This window comes from Festucalex cinctus, chromosome 6 (assembly GCF_051991245.1).
Source record: "Festucalex cinctus isolate MCC-2025b chromosome 6, RoL_Fcin_1.0, whole genome shotgun sequence".
In the NCBI taxonomy this organism is placed as follows: Eukaryota; Metazoa; Chordata; class Actinopteri; order Syngnathiformes; family Syngnathidae; genus Festucalex; species Festucalex cinctus.
In genome coordinates this window covers 5,288,394-5,313,020 of record NC_135416.1, presented here as the reverse complement: position 1 = coordinate 5,313,020, position 24,627 = coordinate 5,288,394, and the positions used below count along the sequence as shown (strand labels likewise).

The following is a 24,627-nucleotide window of genomic DNA, read 5'->3' as shown; positions in this document are numbered from 1 at the left end:
TTTGTTTTTTTTAACGTCTTATCATCATTGCTCTTTTTTTTGTGTGTGCGTGCGTTTGCGTGTGTGCGTTTGCGTGCGTGCGTGCGCGCGCGTGCGTGCAAATACGTATAAATTTATACTCATGAATTCACCTAAAGCCTTATAAATATCCCATTACCCTTCGCCTTAACCAGGTACTTCAGAATCTTGCCAGAGTCGTGAGGTTTAAATGGTCAGGAGACCAGAGAAAAGGTCAGAAAAAAATAAAGAGAAAAGAAAGATAAATCAAAGTGAAATCCAGCACCGACCAAACACTTCCTGCCTACCCCATGATTACAAAATCAAAGTCTTACGCCAACCCCGGAAGCCTCTAAATTCCAGCAAATTTAGCGAGATCTCAAGAGACCAGAGGAAAAACTAAAGAGAGGAAGGAGGGAAGGATCGATAAGGCAGAGTGAGATCCATAGAAGCCAGTACATCCAATCCATCAAAGTGAAATCCAGCACCAACAAAACCCCTCCTGCGTGGTTACAAAACCAGAGTCTTATGCCAACCCCAGAAACCTCAAACTTCCAATAAATTGAGATCTTAAGTGACCAGAGGAAAAACTAAAGAGAGGAAGGAGGGAAGGATAGATAAAGCAAAGTGAGATCCACAGACACCAGCACCCACTGATTCAAGGGGCTGTGGGAGGGAGAGGCTACTTCTGTTGAGTTTCAGTAGATGCTGGTGCGACGGATCTGGCATGCATAAGGACCACCACCAAAGAAAGAAGCCGTCAACCGCGGTCCAGCAAAGCGAGCCCCCACCCCCCCCACCCCCAAAATCCCCAGGCCGCGGCAGCACCAAGGCCACCCCCAAGCCACCCGAGCGGACACCGGTCGGCGAGCCGACCCAGACGCCCGGAACACCCCCGCCCCAGCCCCGGCCCACACCCCCGAGCCCAAGGCCGCAGAACGAGGCCCAGCGGGCCCCCACAGCGCAGATAACAGATAAAATCTTATTTGTGTCTGCGCCTTTGGGATCCAAACCTCTCAGTACACAACACATGTTGTGTAGTGAATAGTGAAACATTAAAGGTCAAATTAAGTTCACCGCTTCATCCTGAAATTTCACCCCAAAGTCAATTATGCAGATAATAATTTTACAAAAAAAAAAAAAAAAAAAAAAAGAGGCAACAGCTTTATCCATCCGAGTTACACATGTAGACACACAATACTCACAGGCATATATCACAGGCATATATTCTTTATCTTCTGTGGAGAAACGACTCTGTAATTTTTTGACCCTCTTCTGTGTATAAATGTATACATTATACTGCCCCCTGGTTGCAAAGATGAATTAAAGTATGACTTCATGATGCACAAATTGCTTAATTTCTTTCTTTTTTTAAAACATCAATTACTATATTATTACTGTTTTACAATTCTACAAAGTGTTATTTTTCAACATTTCTTGTCTGTTTTACGGAATCGGTTTAAGGAATTTCCATTCATTTTAATAAGGAAAGATTCACACTTAAGGACATGACAAGCAAATAGAAATACGTTTTTATTTGTTCAAGGCAACAAATGACATTTTGTACAAAACGGGTCAAACCCAATGTTTCGGCGTAGAAAAAAAATAAATATTTGTTGTACAGTATTCAGAAATGACACGTATGACATGTAGAGCTGCTCATCGGACCCGACGGTACCTTATCAGTGAACACCAGGCGGCAAATAAACAACAAAGACAGGAAGCGGGTCAAGTGTCCACCTTTCCGTACGAGCCGTCGGGCGGCCGGTAAGACTTTGGGAAGGCCATCAGCTGCAACATGTTGAAGGCGTACTTCCTGCAGCCGATGTTCTTCTCCACGTTGTCCATGCGGCAGCCTTCTCTGGCGGCCAAAATGCAACGACAGCAGCAGCAGCGGTTACCACAGGATTTTCAAATTCAACTCAAAATGTGCTTCCTAAAAATTACATGTAAAATGTTGGCATTTAAAAAAAATTAAAAAGATCCTTCACTTATTTAGCCCATTATCGCAATAAAAAGTGAATATTTTGTCTAGAATTAATTTGATAATTTCATTATTTCTCACGCACAATTAGTACCTTTAAAAACACATTTTGCAACTTGCTGTCGACTGAAAATGACATCACAAGGGCTCAGGTAACCAATCACAGGTCACCTGTTTTCCAAGTTTGGTCATGTGACTTTGACAAGCTGAGCTGTGATTGGTTAACTGAGCCTTTGTGATGTCATTTTCAGTCGACAGCAAGTTGCAAAATGTGTTTTTAAAGGTACTGATTGTACATGAAAAACAATGAAAATATAAAATTTATTATAGGCAAAATATTAATGTTTGACTGCCAAAAATGGCTACATAAGTAAAGTATCCCTTTAATAACTTTTGAAAAAGATGTGACTAAACCAAAACATACTGGCCTGGCAGTACAATAAATAAATAATAATAATCTAATGATAATATTGTTTGCAAAAGTAAAAAAAAAAAATATATAATGTACTACAATACTTTATAATTATTTTTCAATGAAATTACAGCAAATTTCCTAATAAAATAGCTATGGTTAAAAATAATAAGAAAATAATATACAAGTACGGATACCATTGGACATTGCTGTCTTTTGGCTCTTTATGTCATTAAAAAAAGTAAAATAATTTTTCTATTGACAAAAAATTGAATACAAATGTTTTTTTTTTTCTGCAGGGTACGGTGCATTCAAATTCTTTAATTTTCTAAATTCAGTCAATATATGTAAGAAATATAAGAAAAACATACCTGAATATGAAGTGAGAAAATATACAATATTGCCATATAATTTCTCTGAATATAATGATGACTACGGATTGTTTTGTTTTGTTTTGAAAATTATATTACTTTTCGGGGTAAAAAAACAAAAAGCCAACAACAATTATATCATTTTTATTTTAAGTGTCCTGTTTAACACGGCAAAAATGATTGTGTGAAATGAAATACACACAATAAATATGTTATGAGTAATTCAAAATGACAAGTAAGAACTCCACTTGTTTGTCCACAATAAAGAGAACAAGCCTCAAGTAGTGTAAGCGAGCAATCTTGAGGGTGCGGCGTTGGCATGAGCTTATTATACAGCAACAAAGTCCACTTGGAAAGTGACGTGAAGGACGACAACCACTTGCGTCACCGACGTCTCAGATTTCCTCAGCTGCACATTTCCCCAAATCACAAGTCTGTTGATTACAACCCTGCCCTTGTTTGTCGCGCTATTAAACGTGAATTGTTTGTCCGGTACGACAACTTGAACGCAACATTCCAGCAACAGGAGGCCGCCGATCTGGTAAAGTCTGCCTGATGGGAACGGCCGTAACACTTGTTTTGACTCCACTTGGATTTTACTGGCAGTGTTACCGGACTCAAATTGACCGAATGCTAACAATAGCATCATCGCGATTTAAGCTAACGCTAACAATGTAGGTTAACTAAAAAGTTGCTTTTAACAACAGCCCGTTAGTTGAAATGAATGGTCAAATGCTCATGTAAGTTTTTAGTTCAAGTTAGTGAGCAGACACGCACCTGACACTTTGAAATACACACAATAGCAACCCTCATCATTCAAGCAGTACAATAGAACCAAATCCTCAGAAAGTTGTATTGCTGCATTCGAGGATGGTCGGAAGTCGGGAATATCCGAGTTGAAACTTCCCAGTTCCGACCTCAAAGCGTTCGAGGTGAAAGTAAACAACCAAAATGGCGGATCGTGATAAATTGTTTTTTATTTTGGTCCTCAAAACTCAATTTGACCTCCAGAAAACTTACCTTTTTGCAATTTTGCTTCATTTATTGTTTTAATCTTATTTCATAAATATTCCATACAGTTAAGTAGTTTACCGTATAATTTCATGGAGGGATATAGCGGCAATACTGTCACGTACGTTGCATTACATGAAGTTATGGTGAATATTTATGAATGAAGAAAGTTATCTAGTTTTATACTCGAGCAAATTGTGTTTTGCCATTCGGAAGTCGGGGTCCTTGGTTTTTTCCGACTTCGCGAGTGGAATTTCCGAGTTCAAGGGGGCGTTCCCGGACGCACTTCCAGGTTTGAACTCGGATATTTCCGACCATCCTCGAATGCAGCATATGTGTGCGAGTGTCACGACGAAGAATGGCGAGCACGGGTGCCGAAGAGAGCGAGCGAAGGCGTGGTCAGTTGTCAGCAGCTTTATTGATACTTTGCCAGCAGAAAAACCAAACTTAAAATGAGCCAGACGACCAGCAGGTGGGAGCTGACGAGCAGCAGGGCGATGGGGTAAAAGTGACGCGACGTGGGTTTGCTCTCGGCCGCCGCGCCCGCCTCGGGGTCCTCCCAGAGGCCCAACTCTCCGTGGGACAGCCGACTGAGGGGGGGAGGGACATTAGGACGGACATCGCCCCCGATTGCGGGCAGAGAGAGAGCCAAAATAGGCAGGTTAGTATGAGATTTCTATCCTGGGAGGATGAAGACAACAAGGAAGTCGAAGGACGAGCCATGATGGAAATGGAGGAATGCAGCATGGATGGTGAGAAGGCGGCATGCAGGAACTTTCCGACCTACCAACTCCATTCATACACCTGTTTCAGGTTAAAACTATTATTCTACCTCAAATTATAAACCTGGGATTGCACTCTTGAAGATTTTGCTTTGTGCATCCTTGAAAGAATCCTTGCTGGACCCAAGGAAGGTGGAGTCAACCGCCTAAAAAATTCTTGACAATATGTTCTATGCAGCCCCACTAGTCTAAATACAGTATTGTGGTTATATCCTCCTGACTACCAGGAACAAAAATATTGTCCAATCATGTTTATTTTGATATTCCACAATCTGTGTGAAGTAACAGGAACACTGCAAGACATTTTTGAAAAAAAAAAAAAAAAGTTTTTATTTTTAAGCTATGATGTGTCCACTACAGAGGACATTTTTTAAAACTCAAATGCTAGGCTCAAATACAGTTAAAATAATTTAATGTGTTCTTAAGAGTCTTATAGAAAACATGCTAACAACATTTAAAGCCTAAATTTGTTCAATAAAAAGTGTTATACACTTCCCTAAAAAGTGCTTGCACTGAGGGAAGCCATTTTCTTTTATGATGCAATCAAATGTAGCAAAGCCCCCGATACATTTGGTATCATTGGAAAGCTCTGAATGTCCTCTATAGAGCGCAAAAGGAATTAATTCAATCGTCTGCACTGGGTGGGAGATATTCAGGTTTTAAAAAGGTCCACTACAGAGGACAAATTTGAATTGTTGGTCGTCAGGAGGATATTGTGAGTGGAATATGAGTTAAGCAGCAAAAATCCTGCAGTATCAGTATCATAAGGCAGCCATTTTGTCACTTGCTGTCGAGTGAAGATGACATCACAGTTGCTCAGGTATCAGGTAACAACCAATCACAGCTCAGCTTCAGAAAACAGGTGAGCTGTGATTGGTTCGTTGCCTGAGCCTGAGATGGATCAGAAACGGCTGGATTTTGCTTCACAACTCATATTTATCAGAATGTCATTCTTAGACTAGTGAGGTCACATTATTGCCAAGAAATGCTTAAGCTAGATTTCCCTTTTAAAAAGAGGTGGTGAGCGTGAGAAACTGGTTTCCCCACATCATTGAACATAGCACACCTGGGTACAGTTAGACGAGAGTCAATTGGTCGTCCTACAGCGCACAATACATCAAGCCCTTCTCTGATTGTACCACACCCAGTGCGACATGAGTTGCATCTGAGAGCACAGGTGTTGCAGAATCCGCATTCGCCATCCAGGTTGTGGATGCCAACCAGTCGAGCAGGTCTTCATCACGGACCTACTTTGTATTATGATGTTTTAAAAGGTTTGTTTTGGGCAAGCCCTGTCATCTTACCGGAAAGCATGCGAGCGGGGTCAAAAAGCACATTCCAGCATGCCGAGCGTACATCAACACAAGCGGCTCGGCTCGGGAGTTAAAAAAACAAAACAACTTTGTTTTCATGCCTCTAATCTCTCACTTTGGATGTTTATACCATTTGGAAACTTTTGATGAACCTGTGCGGTCATAATAAAGACCTTGTTTTGTTGTTGTTGGGTGGTGTTTGGGACACGTATCCATGGAAACGTGTGTGTGTGGGTGGTGATGGTGGAATGCGACAAGCAGGGTGGGGTGTATGGACACAAATGTAACTCATGTTAAAGGGTCAGTTCAACTAAATTAATTCAAGTTTACTTTCTTTTTTTTTTTTTTTTTTTTTTTTTTTTTTTTTTTTTTTTTTTTTTTTTTTTTTTTGAAGAGCTCAGAATTGTTCATTCGGTAGTCTTACCGATTCAACGTCTTGTCATCATTGCTCTTTTCCTTTTTTTTTTTTTTTTTTTTTTTTTTTTTTTTTTTTTGTGTGTGTGTATGTGTGCGTGCGTTTGCGTGCGTGCGTTTGCGTGCGTGCGTGCGTTTGCGTGTGTGCGTTTGCGTGCGTTTGCGTGCGTGCGTGCAAATACGTATAAATTTATTCAAGTTTACTTTCACTAAGTGGCTCATATTGCAAATTTTGTCTCATAACACAGCGAAATAAATAAATAAATACAATTTCCACGTGTTGGTTCGTAACTTCAAGGTACCATTGTGCTGTATAGATTTGCTTATGCTTACTACGTAGGCATGAGAAAACAGACCTCCAAAAAGGCTGCAATGTGCATGCCAGGCCAGTAGGAGGCAACCTCAAAATCCCCTTTCGAATGAGTAATTTTCACTTCAAGACACTCCCCCCCCCAGACGTTTGCACTTAACATTTGAAAATGAGCTCCAATCTGTTCACTAAGATTTTGAGCAAATGCTGAGGATAACGACATGTCCGTTAAAACAGCGTTTGACAAGAAAACTGGTTTGGCAAAGTCACATTATTCTTATTTATTTATTTTTTTATATTATATATTTATTTATTATAATTAATAATAATTAGTGAATTACAATTAATTAATAAATACTTAAAAATTATTTAATTTATTATAATGAATCATGTACTTGTTTTATATTTTGGTTATTTGTTATTTATTATTATTACTGTGCAACGAGGACATTAGAACACCGAAATTGAGTGTTTAACACCAAATCTCTTAATGGATTGTAAGAACAGAAGAAAAAAAAAAAGTCTTATTTGACAAGTACAATATCAAATGTTTTTCATTAAAAAAAAATAAAAATACTCAAGAAAAGTGGGTTGAGGTGAAGTTTTGAAAGTTTTTTTGAGTGCCATCCTAACTAAGTTTAGTGTCATGTAAACTTTTTTCATGTCTGATCCTTCAGAAATGGCCCCAAATTCCAAAAAAGTTCCACAAACACAATGGCTGACTAGTGACTAGGTGTTCATATCACACGTGTAGGTTCTTTTTTTTTTTTTTTTTTCTTTTTTCCCTGCAATGGATTTGTGTCAATCCGATGCGCTACTTACTGGATGCTAATATTTTGTAATGCTGCAGGAGGCGAAACTTTTGCAATCAAGTGTCATCCATCTGTCTACTACTGTACAGAATGTTATAGTGGCTTAAAGTTGTTTTTAAACCGAGTACAGTGCATTTGTTAATTAAGTACAGCTGAGTTGTAATTAACTTTATGGGCAATACATTTTAATTGAATCGTTATTTCATTTGGGAATGGCCCAAATTGTAGAAAAACGGCACTATCAAACCAAAGTGCCGTCTACCAATTCGACTGAGGTGATTTAGATGAAATGACCCCTTGACCTGGGATGATCCGATTGTTTTTGGAAGCGCGCGATGCGTTTGCAGGCCTTACCTCCGCATACAGTCGAGCGCGCGGATGAAGAAGTCCTTGCTGAGCTGGTGCTCGTCCCGCAGCAGGGCGCACTGCTCCAGCGTGACGGACATGGACGTTCGGTCTTTGGCACTTTTGCAGCTGGTGAACCTGATGCCGTTCAGACGTCGGCAAATCTGAACACAAATCGGGAAATAAGGTTTAAAGGGATAGTTCGGACTTTTGGACATGAATCTGTATTGCATCTTCACTTCTAGTAGTGTGCGATCAGCGTTGACTTACCCCTGACAGCGTTCTGTGACACAAGTTCTGGTCCGGTTTTGGTCGAGAGCAAAGTAGTCCGGCAAGTTGGCTGGGATCACGGAAACAAAGCGTTTTTCTTCTAAAATTTTGTTCAAAAGAGTAATGGAGTCTGACTTTTTTCTAGGACGAAGTTTTGTGATGCAAATGTATCACTCTTTTGAACAAAATTTTAGAAGAAAAACACTTTGTTTCCGTGAACCCAGCCAACTTGCCGGACTACTTTCCTCTCGACCAAAACTGGACCAGAACTTGTGTCACAGAACGCTGTCAGGGGTAAGTCAGTGCTGATCGCACATACTGGAGGTGAGGATGATTGAAATACAGATTCATGTCCAAAAATTCGAACTCTCTCTTTATTGGCTAAATCAGGGCTGGGAATAATTTGGAGCTCCAGGGCTACATTTAATTTTTAACTCATTTGTTCCCCAAAACGTATATGTTCTATTTTAAATATTACCACGCTCCCAATGATGTATTTATATGTTTTTTTATTATTTTTTTTGTGTGTTAGAGCATAGAGAAGGCTTTGATGGAGACTCTGAACCAAAGAGAATTCTTGAAGCAATGGTAGTTATTACAAAAACGGCCAGCAGGTGGCAGCAGAGTATAAGAGATCAGAAATTTAGCTATATTCTAATGCTAATTGCTGCAAAACGGAAACAGATAGAAATATACTTTTTCTGATGAAATAAGAGACTCTAATCCTTCTTTTGGTGGGTTCCATGTTTTTTGATAGCATTAGAACACAATATTCTGTGGGCCTTACAAAAATCAGTCAAAATCCAATAAAACAGCCCGGAGCAAACGGGACTGCTTCCGTGAAAATGGCTGCGAGTGAATACGTTAAAATGGAATGGCAAAGCACTATTTTTGTCGAAATAAAACTCCTCAACATTTCAAGATGTTCAGATGTGTCACAACATCCTCCATTATTCAGCGAATATCGGATCTGTAAACACAATCCAATGATGTTATTGTCCAAATGATGCGTTCAAATGCAGCTTTCTGTCGGCAGAATTCCAGACGCCCAGTTTGTGCAACCCAAGGGAATTTTGTTTACACGTCCGAATGGGAAATTTACGATCCCGGGAGTCGAAGTGAGACGGTCGGTGCTCACCGCCGCGGCGCTCCACAGAATCTCCACGTTCTTCCTCCGCTTAGCGACTACATTCTGGCCCAGGGTTTCAAGTAGATCTTTGATGTCGGTCTGACTTTGGAAAGACGGTAGACCTGTTTTACACGGCACAGGAGGAAAAAAGCAGCCAGAATGGGACTTTTTTTTCGCTCGCCGTCTATCTTGACCGCACCTTGGGCCAACTTACATTCACGTGGCACCTTCTCACTCAACGTTTTGTAATAAGACTCCAGCGTTTCAAAGTTCTTCTGGTTGATCCTCTCCTGAAGGGAAATGTCTCCAAACCTGCAGAGAAAGCGGAAGACATTAGACACTAGACAGGATGTCTGCTTTTCTATAGTGGTTTTCAAACTGGGGTCCTCTGCGTTCAGTGAGCTGTAGCTTGCAATAAATTACAATGTGATATGACACACATTTGTATAACTACATATTTGTAGCTAAACAAAACAAAAACAAAAAGTCAAGCTGCCTCGATTCAACCTTTGCAGATTGCCGTGAGCTGCGTGACTCAGAATCTACACATACACATTGGAATTTTGTTCTAATAGTTGACACGCAGTAATTAAAAAAATGACTCACAATTAAGCTATTATGCTAGTGATATGTTGACTTGACAGGTGCACCAATGAATCAAAAATGCTTTGAAAGTAGAGTTTGCAGTTGCTTATTGAGTTTGGACCCCGGTGGCTGAGCTAATGATGCGAACGCTAATTAGCTTCAAGTCCATCACTTTGCATTTGGACTTTCTGCTTCTGTTCCACTTGTGCTTAATTTAATCTAATGTCATCTGATGTAAAGTCATAAACTAGTTCCTCCTCCCTACCTTCATTTTGGTAACATTGTGACATATCGACATATGACTTTCTTGTAGTTGCTGACCTCTCGGCGATGGTTTGCTGCTCGTTGATGCCCACGTTAAAAAGCACCGGAAACACGCGCAGCGGTCGGCCCTCCTTGATTTCCTCCGGCATGTTCTGGAAGGCGGGGCCTGGCAGCGGGACCTCTACGGTGAAGTGGTCCCTGAGCACAACCACCACAAGGCCCGAGTTAAAGCCAGAGACCTTCGTAAGGGTTGACGTGACACCGTCTTCCGCTTTTCAAGTCTCACCGTCGGCCTCGCACCACAGGCTGAAGGTCACTGAGGTGGTCCGTCCTGGCCTGGGTCACCTTGAACACGACCCTCTGGAGGTCCGACACGCCCACCTCCATGTCCTCCAGCATGCCGATCTCTTCGCCTTGGGACGGTTGCCGCGGCGGCGTTAGCGCAATGACTCAGCAAAAAAAACCTCCAAGACTGGACTACGCTGTAATTGGGTTTAATTGCGGTTTCAAAGTGCAAACTCACTGTAGGTGCTGAGTAGGCTTTCAAACTGGGCCACCAGGCCGACCAGGTGGAGTTGCCTCAGGAAGACTTTGTCCTGCATTCCTGCGTACAGGCGCATGACGAAACCGCACGACAACACTGCCAGCTGGGACGCACAAACACAAACACGTGTTTTAGTCGTGTGTTGTCACTGAAACCGCCTTCGTCATGCTTGCATATTTGACATTCGTCATTCAACTGAACACAAACGCCATGGATGACTGCCAGCACACTTGGAGTCTCTCTCTCTCTCTCTCTCCCCCCTCAATCCCCCCGTCTCCCCCCCCCCTCAATCCCCCCGTCCCCCCCCCCCCCCCCTCTCTCTCTCTCTCTACCTCCATCCCTCCCTCCCTCCCTCCCAACTGAACACAGAGGATGGACGACTGCCAGCACACTTCTTGGAGTATGTCTCTCTGTCTCTCTCTCTCCAGTCACTCAAGTAGAATTACAGCTACATTTGTAAAAGAAGCACAAGTACTGACTCAATGTCTTGAGTGAGTAAGTGGAGACTGAAACGTATTTAACTAATTTGTACTCTGTTAACACACTTAAGTAGCGTGTCACCAAGACACCGGGGGGCCGTCCTTACCTGTAACACGGATACCATGTGCTGACAACGCACACGCCAGTAAACTGCTTTTTTACAGTTGAAGTGGAAATGATTTCAACATCGTTTCTATTATGGCGCTATTAAAACAACTTGGAAGCTGATTGGATAATAACTGTGCTCAAGTGGATGTAAAGCAATAACCTAGCAAGTGAATTGTTTGTTACCAAATACGATAAAAGCAGAATACAGTAAATCTCATCTTGAACTTGCATTGAAGAGCGAAGATGCAGGATATCAGGAGCAAAGGAGCGCGTGCATGAAAAATGATTGAGATGGCGTTCAGTTTAAAGCATTCATTTTTTATTTTATTGACATCCATTTTTTTTTCATTCATCCATCCGTTATCCTTCATTCATGTTTTGTTTATTTGACATTCACTTTATTTGATTCGTGTTTAGTTTAATAGACATGTTTTTGGCATTTAACTTAGTTATCTAAAGTTTAATTTTTACTTGTGATTAATTTCTATTGAATTTGGTTGTATTCACATTTAATTTAATTTTATAATTTTTTAGTTTAATTTAGTTTATATCAATTTACATTCATCCTGTTTTCGTGGGAATCAATGCATATAAAAAGGCATAGGGTGAAGTGAAGTGCCCTTTTTATGTAAAAAAATACATTTGAGCAAAAAACGTAATAATCACGACATCATGCACTCAAGAATCATCATCTCAAGTCATGTAGAGAAACATTTTTTTTAATTTTTTTTTTAACAAAATAAAAAGACTATTCACAAAACATTTTCTCCCTTGTCAGGCCATTAAAATTTGTCACACTTTCTTTTATGCTTGATCAATGCTTTCAATTAATTATCAGAATTATTCCACAAATTTACACCGTTGCATCCATTTTACTTGATATTTTAAATTAAATTTGACTCTATTTTATATGATTCATGGTTGTTTTATTAAAGTTCTGATTATTCGTGTTAAATTTAATTTCCATCCATTTCATTTTATCATTCAATTAATTTAAAATATTCCCTATTTTCTTGCGTTCATGTATTATTAAGCTTTATTTGTAGTTAATTAAAGTCACATGAATTTTGCTTTACTCAAATTTTATTACATTCAGTGAATATACATTCACTTTTATTTTACCGTTATCTATTATTAGCATACAACCACATACTGTATGCTATAATTTAATTGAATCAATGTTTTATTATTTTTTATATGGTTCCATTATATGATTTTTGTTGTATATGTAGCAGTCTGATTGTTGTAATTTAGACTTACAGCCTGACTGAAGACGACGTCCCTCCTCTGCTGTAGAAGGAATCCCTGCGGGATGCTGCAGGCGGCCTCCTGCAGGAGCACAAATGTGACTGCTCTCTTCGCTTTGTCCACCACTTGTGTCACGCACTCCTTCAACCGGGCCACCAGGGGGCACAGCTGCTCCCGCCAGTCACCTGCTGTGACGACATCGGAAAAACAAGGTAGAACTTTCATGACGTTAGCATTACTTGTCGTCTTACACGTTGACCCGCCGGCGCAGATGCACAGCAAGACATCCTACGTGTTTTCGAGGACATTTGGCGTCTCAAGGGCAACTTTTTACACGGCATCAGAATGCATAATAGATGATTCGCAGTTAACGGCGGGTCATTAAATGCACCATGAAATTGTCTTCGAGGAAAGGACACAACGTCTGCGAAAAGACTTTGTAAAACAAGACAGAATGAAATATCAGCAGGCCGCAGTGATTGGTGCAGGGGTGTCCACTGTGTCCCCACCACCAAATGATAACTTTGTCTCTGAGTAAAATTAATTTGATAAAATTTTACGTAAATTTCTGTCTGATACACCTTTTCTCCTAAAAAGGCCTTTGTTCCATAACTTTTTTTTCCATATAAAATAAAATGACACGTTTGTTAAAATTTTAAAAATCTGTAACATTATATTGATAAAATGTGCATAAAATCAATAGTCACAATTATTTTCTCCTATTTTCAGCATGGTCCGACTCCTAATATTGACTTCTTGTCAAAAAAAAGAAAAGAAAAAAAAGATCCCTGTGAAGTCTGCCTAGCAACAAGTAACCCAAATTTGGAATTATCCTGATCTATGTTACGTCATCTGTTTTAATGATACATTGTGATATTTCATCATCATGAATCACAAATGCTTTCTCGATTTGCAGCCAGCTTATTTACATAGTTCTCTTAGTTGCCACCAGGGGGTAGTGTTGTATCAGTGATGTCTACCAACTGTCATGTTGCCAAGTCAAACAGGCTTTTGGGGCTGTATTTAAAAAAAATAACTAAAAATAAAAATACTGAGATGGAATCAATCAAAGCAAATTTAGCGCATCCTTGCCCCCAAGTGATTGATTGCATTCGAATTTCTGAAACAAATATTTTCTCTTACCGGGATTGTGTGAGGTGATGACGTCAGCGAGTTGCTGCTGCTGCTGCTGCTCGCCGCCGCCCTCCTGCTTGTAGCGCTCGTCCTGCTCGGCCAGCTGGTCCACCATAGCGATGACACAGTTGAGACGCTTGGCCACGCTGGCCCAAACTCTGTCCTGAAACAATCCAACAATCACACATTGCACAGTGCACACTCACTACGCTAACTAACAGGAAGAAACTGCAAATCACTGCAAACAACAAAGATGAGAGAAAATTGATCATGTGGCCAAGGGTTGCAGGAAATTTCTGTGAGACGCTCTCATAGAAAAAAACATTGGCCTTGAACTGTACAATATGAGCACCAGATGAAATGAAATATGACATGAAGACACTTGCCCATTCCTCTTCGTCGTACTCCTTGTGGTGCGGGATGGAGTCTTCGGCTCGCCTCGGGCCCTGCGTCCCGTCCAGGTTGTTGCACGACGTGGCCTCGGGGTCGGCGGCGGGGGGCGTGGGCGACGCCGTCCGGACGGGACTCGGCTCTCCTCGGTCGCCGCCCTTCTGGTTCTTGGACACGTAGCAGGGCTGGGCGGCGTGCAGCGCCAACAGGGCGCACTTGACCAATTCATCCTTGAGCGTGTGGACAAATTGCTCCGTCTGCGGTCAGTAAAAGACAAACGGCCGCTGTTTAGTGCACCGCGACACCCAAAAGGCAGCGTCGGAGGAAGCAGGAGTGACAGACCGAGATGGAGAGAGGCCTTAAAGCCTTTTTAAATTCTAAGTTAAAATCATGGTTTCACTTCAGTGTAAAGAAATCTATTTGCTGTTATGATCTGGGGTTGAATTCCAAAAACGCAGACACACACACACACACACACACACCCACACACAAAAAAGTTTAACACTTCATTCGCATAACATCGAGAGGCGTGGAACTAACTAGACTAGACCAGAAACAACGAGAATGTATCAAGACTCACGAGACACAAAGCTAACCTGAGCGGTGGAGTTGCACAGAGGAACAGAGGTAATAATCCGACAAAAACATACACTTCTCAGACAGGCTTATATAGACAGTGAATCGATCTGACTGGCTGTGGCTAGACATGTGGGTAACAGGACTGACATGGAATTATGTGATTGGCTGTTGACCAGACAAAGAGCTTAAAGATTCCTGACATCACATAGCTTCTGACATTACATAGCGTCTTACCAGTTGAAACTAGATGCTGGTTACATCAGTTGAAGACAGACACTTGACCTCACGGTCATGACCCAAACATAACCCTTGCATGACCCTAGTCATGACAGTAAGCATAACTCTGGCATGACCCTAGTCATGACAGTAAGCATAACTCTGGCATGACCCTAGTCATGACAGTAAACATAACCCTTGCATGACCCTAGTCACGACAGTAATCATAACATAACCCTTACATACCCTAGTCATAACAGTAAGCATAACACTTGCATGACCCTACTCATGACATTTGCCAACTTTAACTCATTTTAATATCTCCAATATCTTGTTGTAATGATTTCTAAGATAAAATGAACATTTATGGAGGATTAAAAAAAAAATGCTGAAGCCTTTTGTATTGAAGGTGAAAAAGAGTGGCTTCAAGACATTCCGGCTGGTGAGCATCAGCAAACAAAAAACGATTCAATTACTTGAACCTGCGACGTCTCCGAGGAGCGTCCCCCTCCTTTGATAGTGACGTTCATAAAGAACACGCCAAAGCCACTGGCCCCACTCTCCCGCCAGAGTGAAAGCGATAAAAGCTCTCCTGAGTCATGTCGGCGGCGATGCAATTAAATCCGAGCAAACACAGGCAAATGGAAGCTCTTCATCAGCAAGCTGCAAAGTCATTACAGTTCACTCTCTTAAAAATCACAACTTTTCACATTAGGAAACTACAATTTTGTTTTCCTAATCCAGGGAGCACCACATTGGTGACCCCAAAGACCCTATATGAGTTGCCTTCTAAAAATATCTCACGAGTGATGGGACACTGATTTTTTTTTTTGTGTGTGATCATTTTAACATGTAAACAATGGCAGAGATTTATAGAAATAAAGTGTTGCACATTGATATTTACCTGTGTATATCGTTAATAAGTAATAATAACATAAAATGAGAACATTAAAGGTGATTTGAGCAAATTTGCTATTTTAGAAGTGTGTATCAAATTGGTAGCACTTTGTATTAGTGCCCAAAAAGTAGATCCCAGGACCAAAAAGAGTGGTGATCCCTTTTGTAACATTTTTGAAAAGAAATCTCATAAAATTACAGCTTTATTCTTGTAAAAAGATTTTCTTTTTCTTGTAAAATTTCAACTTTACTTCTTGTAATATTTTATTTTTTTTTTTCCTTTACAAACATATGCTTATGACATTTTGTAAGATATATTTTTGTTTTGTTTCTGGGCATTTTTCTGTAAATTTTAAAATTTACTTTAAAGGGATACTTGATTCATTGAGCAATTTTCAGCAGTAAAAAGCTAATATTTTGTTCAGATTTAATTGGATAACTTCATGATTTTTCCATGTACAATTAATACCTTTAAAATCTATTTTTCCCACTTGCTGTCGACTAAAGATGATATCACCTGTGCTGAGGAAATAAGCAACTACATTATGTACATGTGAAAAAAGACTTGTGGTATCTCAAGAAATTTTTGGTGGAATTACTAATAAATTTCTTTACAATGCATTTTTTTAGCCTTATAAAATGCCAACTAATTCTTTAACAAAAGGTTTTTTTATTTACTTATTATTATTATTATTATTATTATTTTTAATGAACAATACCAACTACGGGCTATACTGTATTTTAATGTTGGTACAACTAGGGGCACGGTGGTCATTGGGAATTTTGGGAGATTCCTGGATGGTCGGCCCATTCAAGGCCCAAACTGGTGCATAATTTCGGCATGTCAGTAGAAAATGTGTCCCCGGGCTGAATTTTGGTCACAGTATGTCCTTGCATGGAGACCAAAGTATTCTTTGAGGTGGCACTTGGTGTCAAAAGGATACGTGCTGTTACAAGTGTATTACCATAAACAGTAGTATTGAGCACAATTTTACACTTTGAGAAAAGCAACAATTGTGAATGTTGTGATCTCTTCATGCAGCTGCTGTAAATGCTGCGACTCACACGCTGTTGTTTTGCCGGTGCATTACAGTGATAACATAACTGCTCTCCTGCAGTGTTTGGGGGGGGGGAGAGAAAAAAAAAAAGAAGAAAAAAAGTGGCATTTGGCAGCGCCGCAGGATGTATCCTCAAAATGGATCTCAAAGCGAGATGGCTCTTTGTGAGCGAGGAAGCGCTTAAATGGCAACTTTGCGTTTCCTCTCTGCTTTTCTTTCTTTTTGACACACGAACACGCAAGACATTCTGCTACTCACTACACTTGCACGTGTGACATTTATGGAGGAGGGAAAACGGGCCTCTGTGCACTTCCCTGAGCTGATGAATAGGATCAAAACAGAAGAAAAGCTGAGGTAAAAAAAAAAAAAAAAAAAAGCATATTTGTACATAGGAAGAGGCTGGTAAGCCGTGGAACGTGATCAGTCATTCTAATGACATCCACTTGAGTTTTTCTCACACAATGTACACAATGAACAGAGTAGAGAGCGTGAATGATAAAGTTAAAAGTGTGACAAAACAAGCTGGCAGTTTTATGTGGAGTGAAACTAAATCTGTTTGCTTGCTCCAAACTAAGTACGTTATTGTTATTAGCATCAAAAGACAAAAATGACACAGCAAAAAAAAAAAAAAAAAAAAAAAGGGAATATCTGTAAATTAAAGTTGTATGTATACTAGGGGTATCAGACTACTAACATTTTTAATCGTAATTAATCGCATGTCTTCAATAGTTAAAGTCACGATTAATCGCAAATTTTATGTCTGTTCTAAATATACAATAAAATATTTTATATAGGTTTGTTAGCATAAAAGTAGAATACTAATACAAATATGGCTGCATCTTTTAGTCATTGATAGAGTCATTTCATAATAATTTATAAAATTGAGTTATAATCGAAAGGATGTATTGCACTGTAAAAATGTGATATTGATTTGTGTTGGTCATTTTTCTGCCACTAGATGGCACAATTGCATTTGTCAGACATTGGTGACAGCACATTGCATTTTTCTTTTCATATTAAGAGCTATCTAATATTTAACTTGTGAAATTACACACATTTTTTAAAATTTGAAAATACCCCATTCTCCACAAATATATGCATTATTATTACATTTATTACCGCTAAATTTTGATGTGGATGTGCCTGCTTCGTTGCGACTGGAATTCCCCCAGTGCAGACTTTCCAAGTAAGGCACCGTCATCAATTGTGCGCTAAAAAATGAGTGGTGTTAAAAGAACTTTAAATGAACTCAAAATTAACGCACTCATTTTGACACCACTAATGTATACGAGAAACAAAACGCATAATGTTACAAGACTGACGCACTCACTCACCCTTTCACACCTATCATCTCACCCAACAGACACTCTCTCATTTACACGCTAACTCATACAGTCATATTCTTGAGATTCCAATCAGAGATCTCGCCCCCCCACCCCCGGCGGGCGTCCGCTGACCAGGGCGGCCATTTTCTTGGCAGGTGCGCGCGCGTCTAATCAAGGATGAGAGCGAAGCGAGCGCGACAATTAACGCGGGCTGATTGGGCTCCGTTCCACGCCGGCTAAAAACAATCTCTGGCACAACAGATTGCAGTCTGACAGCAGCAGATGTCATTCATTAATTATGCTGATAAAAAAAAGATGTCAGCGGCGGGCGAGACGCTCCGATCAACCGCACGCTTGCCATCAACTCGCATTCTTCCAGAAACAACTTGTAATATTAGCAGAATAAAATCCATGTGTGGGGACATTAATGAGGAGTCATTATGGTGCAAGAATATATTTGTCATTTTATCAGAATTATGTTGTATTAAAAAAATACAATAACAATTATGAGAAAAAAAAGTCTTACCTTTGATATTTTTTTTTGTATTATTACAATTATGAACAAACCAGATTGAATTTTTTATTTATTTTTTTGGTGGGGATACAAATATTTTTGGACTAAAGTTGTATTTTGGGGGGGAAAAGTGAATTTTGTCAGATTGTATTTTTTCAGAAAAAAACATTTATGGCATTTTCATCCTAAGTGAAGTCCCATTTTTGAAATTGATGTTTTTGACAAAAAGACAGTGAATATTAAGATTGAAAATCATTTTTTTTCCCCAGAAAAAAAACAATAGCAAACTTTTAAAGCAAAATATCTAAAATTATAATTAAAACTTAATTATTCAGTCTTTTTTGGTCAATTTTGTTCCTGTTAAAAAACGTAATATTGTGATAAACAAAACAAAACATTTATCATAAATTTCAACAAAAATCATATAAGCTAAAATATATAAGATTCTTTATTAAAGAATCTTAAAGGAATACTTGACTCATTGAGCCATTAAAAAGCAGTAAAAAGTTAATATTTTGTCTATAATTAACATGGTAACTTTATTATTTTTCACGCACAATTAATACCTTTAAAGTCATTTTTCTACTTGCCGTCGAATGATGATGACGTCGCCTGTGCTGAGGAAGTAGGTAACGACCAATCATGGCTCAGTTTGCTGACCAAACCAAGAAAACAGGTGAGTCATGATTGGTCGTTACCTACTTCCTCAGCACAGGTGATGTCACAGCAAGTAGAAAAAACAAACTTTTTAAAGGTATTAATTGTTTATGAAAAATAATGTCAAATTGATTATGGACAAAATATAAACTTTTTACTGCTGAAAATTACTCAATGAGTCAAGTATCCCTTTAAGAGAATATTAATATTAATAAATATTAATATTATTAATATTCAAGAGAATATTACCAGAATAAAGTTTTGTTGAGAAAAACAGTGTCATAATATTAGGAGAATGAAGTCAGGGTTGACTTAATGACGTAAGGCGCTGATGGGTTTCCTCACCTTGTCTGAGAGGTTCTTGAGCGCCTCCCTGAGGCCGGGAGAAGAATGCTCATGAGCAGCATGTAGTAGTTGGTCCGCTAAACTGCCGATGAGCGGCTGCAGGAGGCTGACGCTGCTCAGAACCTCCTGCGCTTTGGCCGTGTGCTCGGGGGAGTAGTAGATACACTGGTAGGTCGTACTGAAACTGCAGCCACAAAAACAACAAAACAACTCATTTCAGAGTATTATTCACAGTCCTTCATTTCGAAACGTGCATGTTCCTGATTTTTCTTGAGCTCCTCTCCTCTATCAGTGAATATCTCGGTTATTTGGTGATAAGCTCAGTTTGTCACTGTTTTTGTGCACAGGCCAAAGTAACAAAAGTATTACTTTGGCGCCATCTAGTGGAATCCTGATGTTTTTGTTCTATTTATTTATTGATCGTGTTTTATCAACTGGGTTTGAAATGTCCTGTTTTGTTGGTGGACCTTCAATGCACCCTGTGTTATTTAGGCTAATATTTTGCTAATACTATTGATAAATAGTAAATGAATATGAACGATAAATGGAGTGCACTTCTATAGCCTCTTGTGTTGAATAATTTAACAAACTGAATGCAGATGTTTATGCAACATGGCTCCATGATTGTGAACATGCTAAAAGTATGGTGTTGATGCTTTATGATCCTTTTAATGCAAAATCCTTTTGGGACACTTTTTTTTTTTTTTTTCTGTAGATTTTCACTTTTCATTGCATGATCAGTCCCAATCCCCGGTCCATTTGAAATGAAGAAAAAAAAAAAGGATTATTTTGAGGATAAAAACAGATATAAACAAAACAAGACAAAAAAATAATAATGAACCCACCACAATTTTGTACATATAAATATCTATTTTCAGGAAAAAGTTGCAATTTACAAACTAAGTTAAGATTTTTTTTTTGTTATACAGTATTTCCAGTATTTATTTACAAAAATCTGTTATATTATGAAACTTTATATTTTTTTTCAGCAGAAAGTTTTAAATTACACAAACTACAAATATTTATCTTAAAATAAAGTCTTAAAATTAAGAAAAAAAAAGTAGTTAAAAAAAAAAACTAATACAGTATCTAATAATTATGTCAAATAAATACCAAATTTTATTTTCCCATACATGGAAAAATAAAGTATAAAATGTTGTGATGAGAAACTGATGTTGTTGCTTCACTTCACAACTCTCCAGGTTTTCTGGCTGAGCTGTCAAATTCAAGCCGCGGGTCCAATGTCATTCCATGTGTGTCGCTTTATGAATATTTAATCCCTTCCTCACTTTGAAGGCAGCCGTTTAGTCGCAGACAAAAACACCTTTTGTCACATCCTAGATCCGGGGCAAATTGCTCCAGTCAAACACTCTCTCGGGGTGAACATTCCAGAGACTTGGAATGAGTTTAGCAATTTTTTTTTTTTTTCCCCCCGCTGACTTCCTGCCATGAGCGAGGCAGTCATTTGTAAAGCTTGAATGTAGGCTAGGCCTGAGAGTCACTAAGTCCTAAGGCGTCATTGACGTGAGAGAACCAGAGCTGTTTTGTTTTTTTTCACCTCCAATTGCTGCCTTTGCGATTTGAAAATTGCATTCTCCTAAAATGTAGCATTAGAATCAAACTTTGCCCTTTAATTTAATGCAAACACACAATGCAAAATTACATACAGGCTGACGAAAGGTAGTTTGAATGCTTCAAGCAAAGGATGTTTATGACATATTGTTTTTTTTTTTAAGTATTAGACTACCCCCTTGTGGCCAAGGTGGGCACAGCAGAAGCATCGATGGGAATTGTAGCATGAAATCATGACGCTCAAAGTGGTCACCTTATACCAAGGACACGGTTGAGAGGCTTCAATTTCCTCATCAGCATTTCTGTCACTCTGTAAGGCAATTCTATGTGTGAGGTACGCTAACGAATTCTGACACTTTCAAAATCTTGGGACGTCTGATTGAACACCGAGAGTGGAGTACACGACGTGCTTTTTACACCTGGCATTCCAAAGGCAAATTAACACTTACATGCAGGTGAGGACAATCCCACAAGCTCGCAGGATTAATACCACTCGGCTTTTTTGCTCCCCGAAGAACTTGTTATTTTCCTTTTTGTTTAGGGGGTTAGAGCTGCTTCCTGTTGAGATGCACGACTTCAAAGTTCAGTTTGTTCTTTCCACTTGCGATTGTTTTTCCGTGAAGACACCTTGCTCTGAATTATAAGGGATGCAAAAAAAAAAAAAGATGGGTGGAGTGGTGGAAGCATTTGGAATCTACAGTATATGTAATTCCTCAAAGTGTAGTTTGGAAGTGTACCGGTACTTATTTATAAACACAAGAAAAGTAAGTTTTACAAAAGTTCAATTCACATCACAATAGTATGGAATGATATAATAAGGAAAAAAGTGAAATGTGGACAAAAAAAAAAAAAAAAAAATGCATGCCATCACATAGAAGTGAAAAACAGGGACCATGTCTACAATTTGTGCATTCCACGTTTTTTTCCTTATTCCGCCTCAGTTTATCAACCAAAAAGGAAAATCCTCACACCAGGTCTAGTGGGTGAGAAAAAACAAAGAGCCTCTCATCCCCTGAATCGCGCTCGCTCGGTCCCAACGGTTCTGTAGCCGCAGGGCTGATCGTCCCCTTTCTGCCAACATGTCATGACCGTCTGAAGAGCAGGAGCAAGAACCCTGCAGCCAGATTTAAACCTTCAGTATAACGGGACCGGAAGAACTTGGATCCTGACAGCTCTTTGGCTTGCGAGCTAAATTAGACCAGTCACAGGACATAAAATGGACCTGCGCCAACAACGTTCTGTGTCTCCAGTAAGTCGTTTTGTTGGACAACATTCTGCCAGGTCACATTAAGTCGGACATTAAAACCACCAGGAGACTAATATGTGACATGTATTCCCAGAAGTGACGACAACTTTGTTAAATCCCGCTTGGCAAAAATATCTCAAACACTTTGGGGTATATAGTCCGGTAATAGCGCGAAATATTGCACCACAACTGCACCCGCATTCTGCGCCCAGTTACCCACCTATTCACTAAGGATATTGCTCTAATCATAAACCGGCGCAAACATGCCCACAAAACTGACAGCTTGGAGCAAATTTGCACCTGATTTACCACACATGGCAATGGATTTGCGCCAAGAACATGGTTGTTTATAGTAGCAGTTGCAAGAAAGATGACATTATCAGAAAGCGAGGTTGGAGGTTGTAGCGCCATTACGATGTACAGAGCAGAGAGGACAACAACGACGTCATTCATTCATAAAGTACAAATCATTGGTGCGATCGTATTATAAAAATATATTTTCAGAGGTTGGCGTGGGCGTACAGTATGCATCTGGCACGTAAGAATGATCGTAAAATGCCTCCCCGCCATTGCCGATCAGCCCGGGTTACGTTATGTGTCCTAAACCAACATAGAAAAATCTCTCTCTCCTCTCTGCCGTGCATGTTGTGCCGCAAATGCCATGCACTGCTGTCATGATCCCGGGATCGAGGTTGCTATTTGCGCTGGCGTTAGTGAATTAGACGCTGCATATCAATGAGTCTCATTTGCATTGGGGTGGGCATATTTTGCGTCAAGTGTATGCAAATGACCCAATTTACATACGCGCAAATAACACCGCCGCACCGTGGCGCAATCTGGTTGGCAGCGCGCTTAGTGATGGATTTCCCCATCTGCGCGTGTTTATTGAATTAGGCGCTCCCGGATTGCTCAATTTTTACCGGTTAGTGTCGTGCAAAGGTGACGCAAACCTTTAGTGAATAGGCCCCAAAGTCTTATAAGATTTGTTGTTTGTTAACAGACTACTTCCAATTTCATATTGCTCTCAAAATGCCGCAAAATTCAGGTCTTTCCTGAAGCAAAAAAATAGCATCATAGATCTGAATAAGTCAAAAAGAGGCTGTAAACGTAAGATGAGATGGCCTCAGTGTATAGGGTTCCATTAAAGGCGGACTTTTATAAGCGCAATTAAAGGCGGACTGCATGTATTAAAGGAAGATAAATGCCGAGTGCGCTTGCGTCTGCGCCCTCCCGACGAATACTAAACGCAAATATTGATTAAACTCTTTCGGGGTCCATCCTGCAAGACAAACTGCATCAGACGTGCCCATTGCCAAGTTGGGCCGATGTAAGGTTTTTAATAGATGCTGAAAGCTACACACTCTCACTCTCACACACAACACTCCACCAGCCGAATATACGCGCCTCCTTTCGAGAGTGCGGGAACAAAGACAAATTGCTCTTTTATTGGCCTCCCGCTAACACCTCTGTGCCACGGCGTCTTCTCTTTGTCCGTCTCCAACTGTGATGGATTAATATCACAGTCAACAAATTGCCAAACGTGTAGATGAAAGCCACTATGTTGTATGTTCGCGCATATCACACGGACGTGGATGATGGCTTTCTGGCTAGGAAGGATTGGTAAATCAATTCATCAAATTTTTGATCATTCAGGATTTTGACTAAGTGTGAATTCCATCAATCAAATGTGCATATCAGAGACAAGATGTCATGGAGGCGTAATGGGTTTGAGTATGGGGCCGAAATAATCAAGAAAGCGCAATGAATTTGATGCCTAAACAGGCAGCTGGGAACTCACATACCGTTAGACTTTTTTCTCCTAAATAATAAATAATATAAAAACATATGTCATCATTTGTTTCTATAATTGTTGCAAGTATACCTCTGCAAAGAAGCTAATACTACTTGCACACTCTGACAATGAGAGCGCCACTGCCACCTAATGTAGTGGATGTCCAATTATACTTTTTGTTCGAGTATGGAAAACAAACATATTCCCTGAGGTCATTCTGTAAATCTCAGTAAGAGAGGGTATAAAAGTTTTTTTTTTTGTCATTTTATGAATGACTTTTTTTTGGTTATTTATTAATTTACTTGTCACTCGTGTAAATGTGGAATTTCCTTCAAAGAAATTGATCCAAGATTGGAGAAGTGCTTTCGTCTTTGTCATGTTTATAAACAGCTGACATGTAAAAGCCATCCAAAGCCAAAATTATTTACGTAAAAGAAAAACCAAAACTAGGCGGCACGGTAGTCGAGTGGTTAGCACGTCCGCTTCCCAGTTCTGAGGTCTCCGGTTCGAGTCCAGGCTCGGA

The 24,627-nt window shown here is 39.7% G+C and overlaps 1 protein-coding gene across 13 annotated transcripts in view; it reads right to left on the bottom strand.

Annotated features, from left to right (window-relative positions):
• Positions 1-1,517: 1,517 nt before the first annotated feature.
• The window catches only part of inpp4b (inositol polyphosphate-4-phosphatase type II B), a 156,963-nt gene continuing 133,853 nt past the window's right edge, over positions 1,518-24,627 (bottom strand). For 9 of the 13 annotated variants that reach the window (XM_077525132.1, XM_077525139.1, XM_077525133.1 and 6 more), the window contains 11 exons: positions 19,495-19,678; positions 13,900-14,160; positions 13,523-13,676; positions 12,392-12,567; positions 10,523-10,646; positions 10,286-10,412; positions 10,057-10,197; positions 9,365-9,462; positions 9,160-9,272; positions 7,761-7,915; positions 4,175-4,365 (listed from right to left, as the gene is read on the bottom strand). In XM_077525132.1, coding sequence (XP_077381258.1) covers positions 4,191-4,365; positions 7,761-7,915; positions 9,160-9,272; positions 9,365-9,462; positions 10,057-10,197; positions 10,286-10,412; positions 10,523-10,646; positions 12,392-12,567; positions 13,523-13,676; positions 13,900-14,160; positions 19,495-19,678 — 1,708 coding nt within the window. In that variant the 3' untranslated portion in view covers positions 4,175-4,190. Of the gene's footprint in view, positions 1,859-4,174; positions 4,366-7,760; positions 7,916-9,159; positions 9,273-9,364; positions 9,463-10,056; positions 10,198-10,285; positions 10,413-10,522; positions 10,647-12,391; positions 12,568-13,522; positions 13,677-13,899; positions 14,161-19,494; positions 19,679-24,627 lie in introns of those variants that run through there. The other 4 variants (XM_077525145.1, XM_077525138.1, XM_077525137.1 and 1 more) reach the window with 4 other exon arrangements.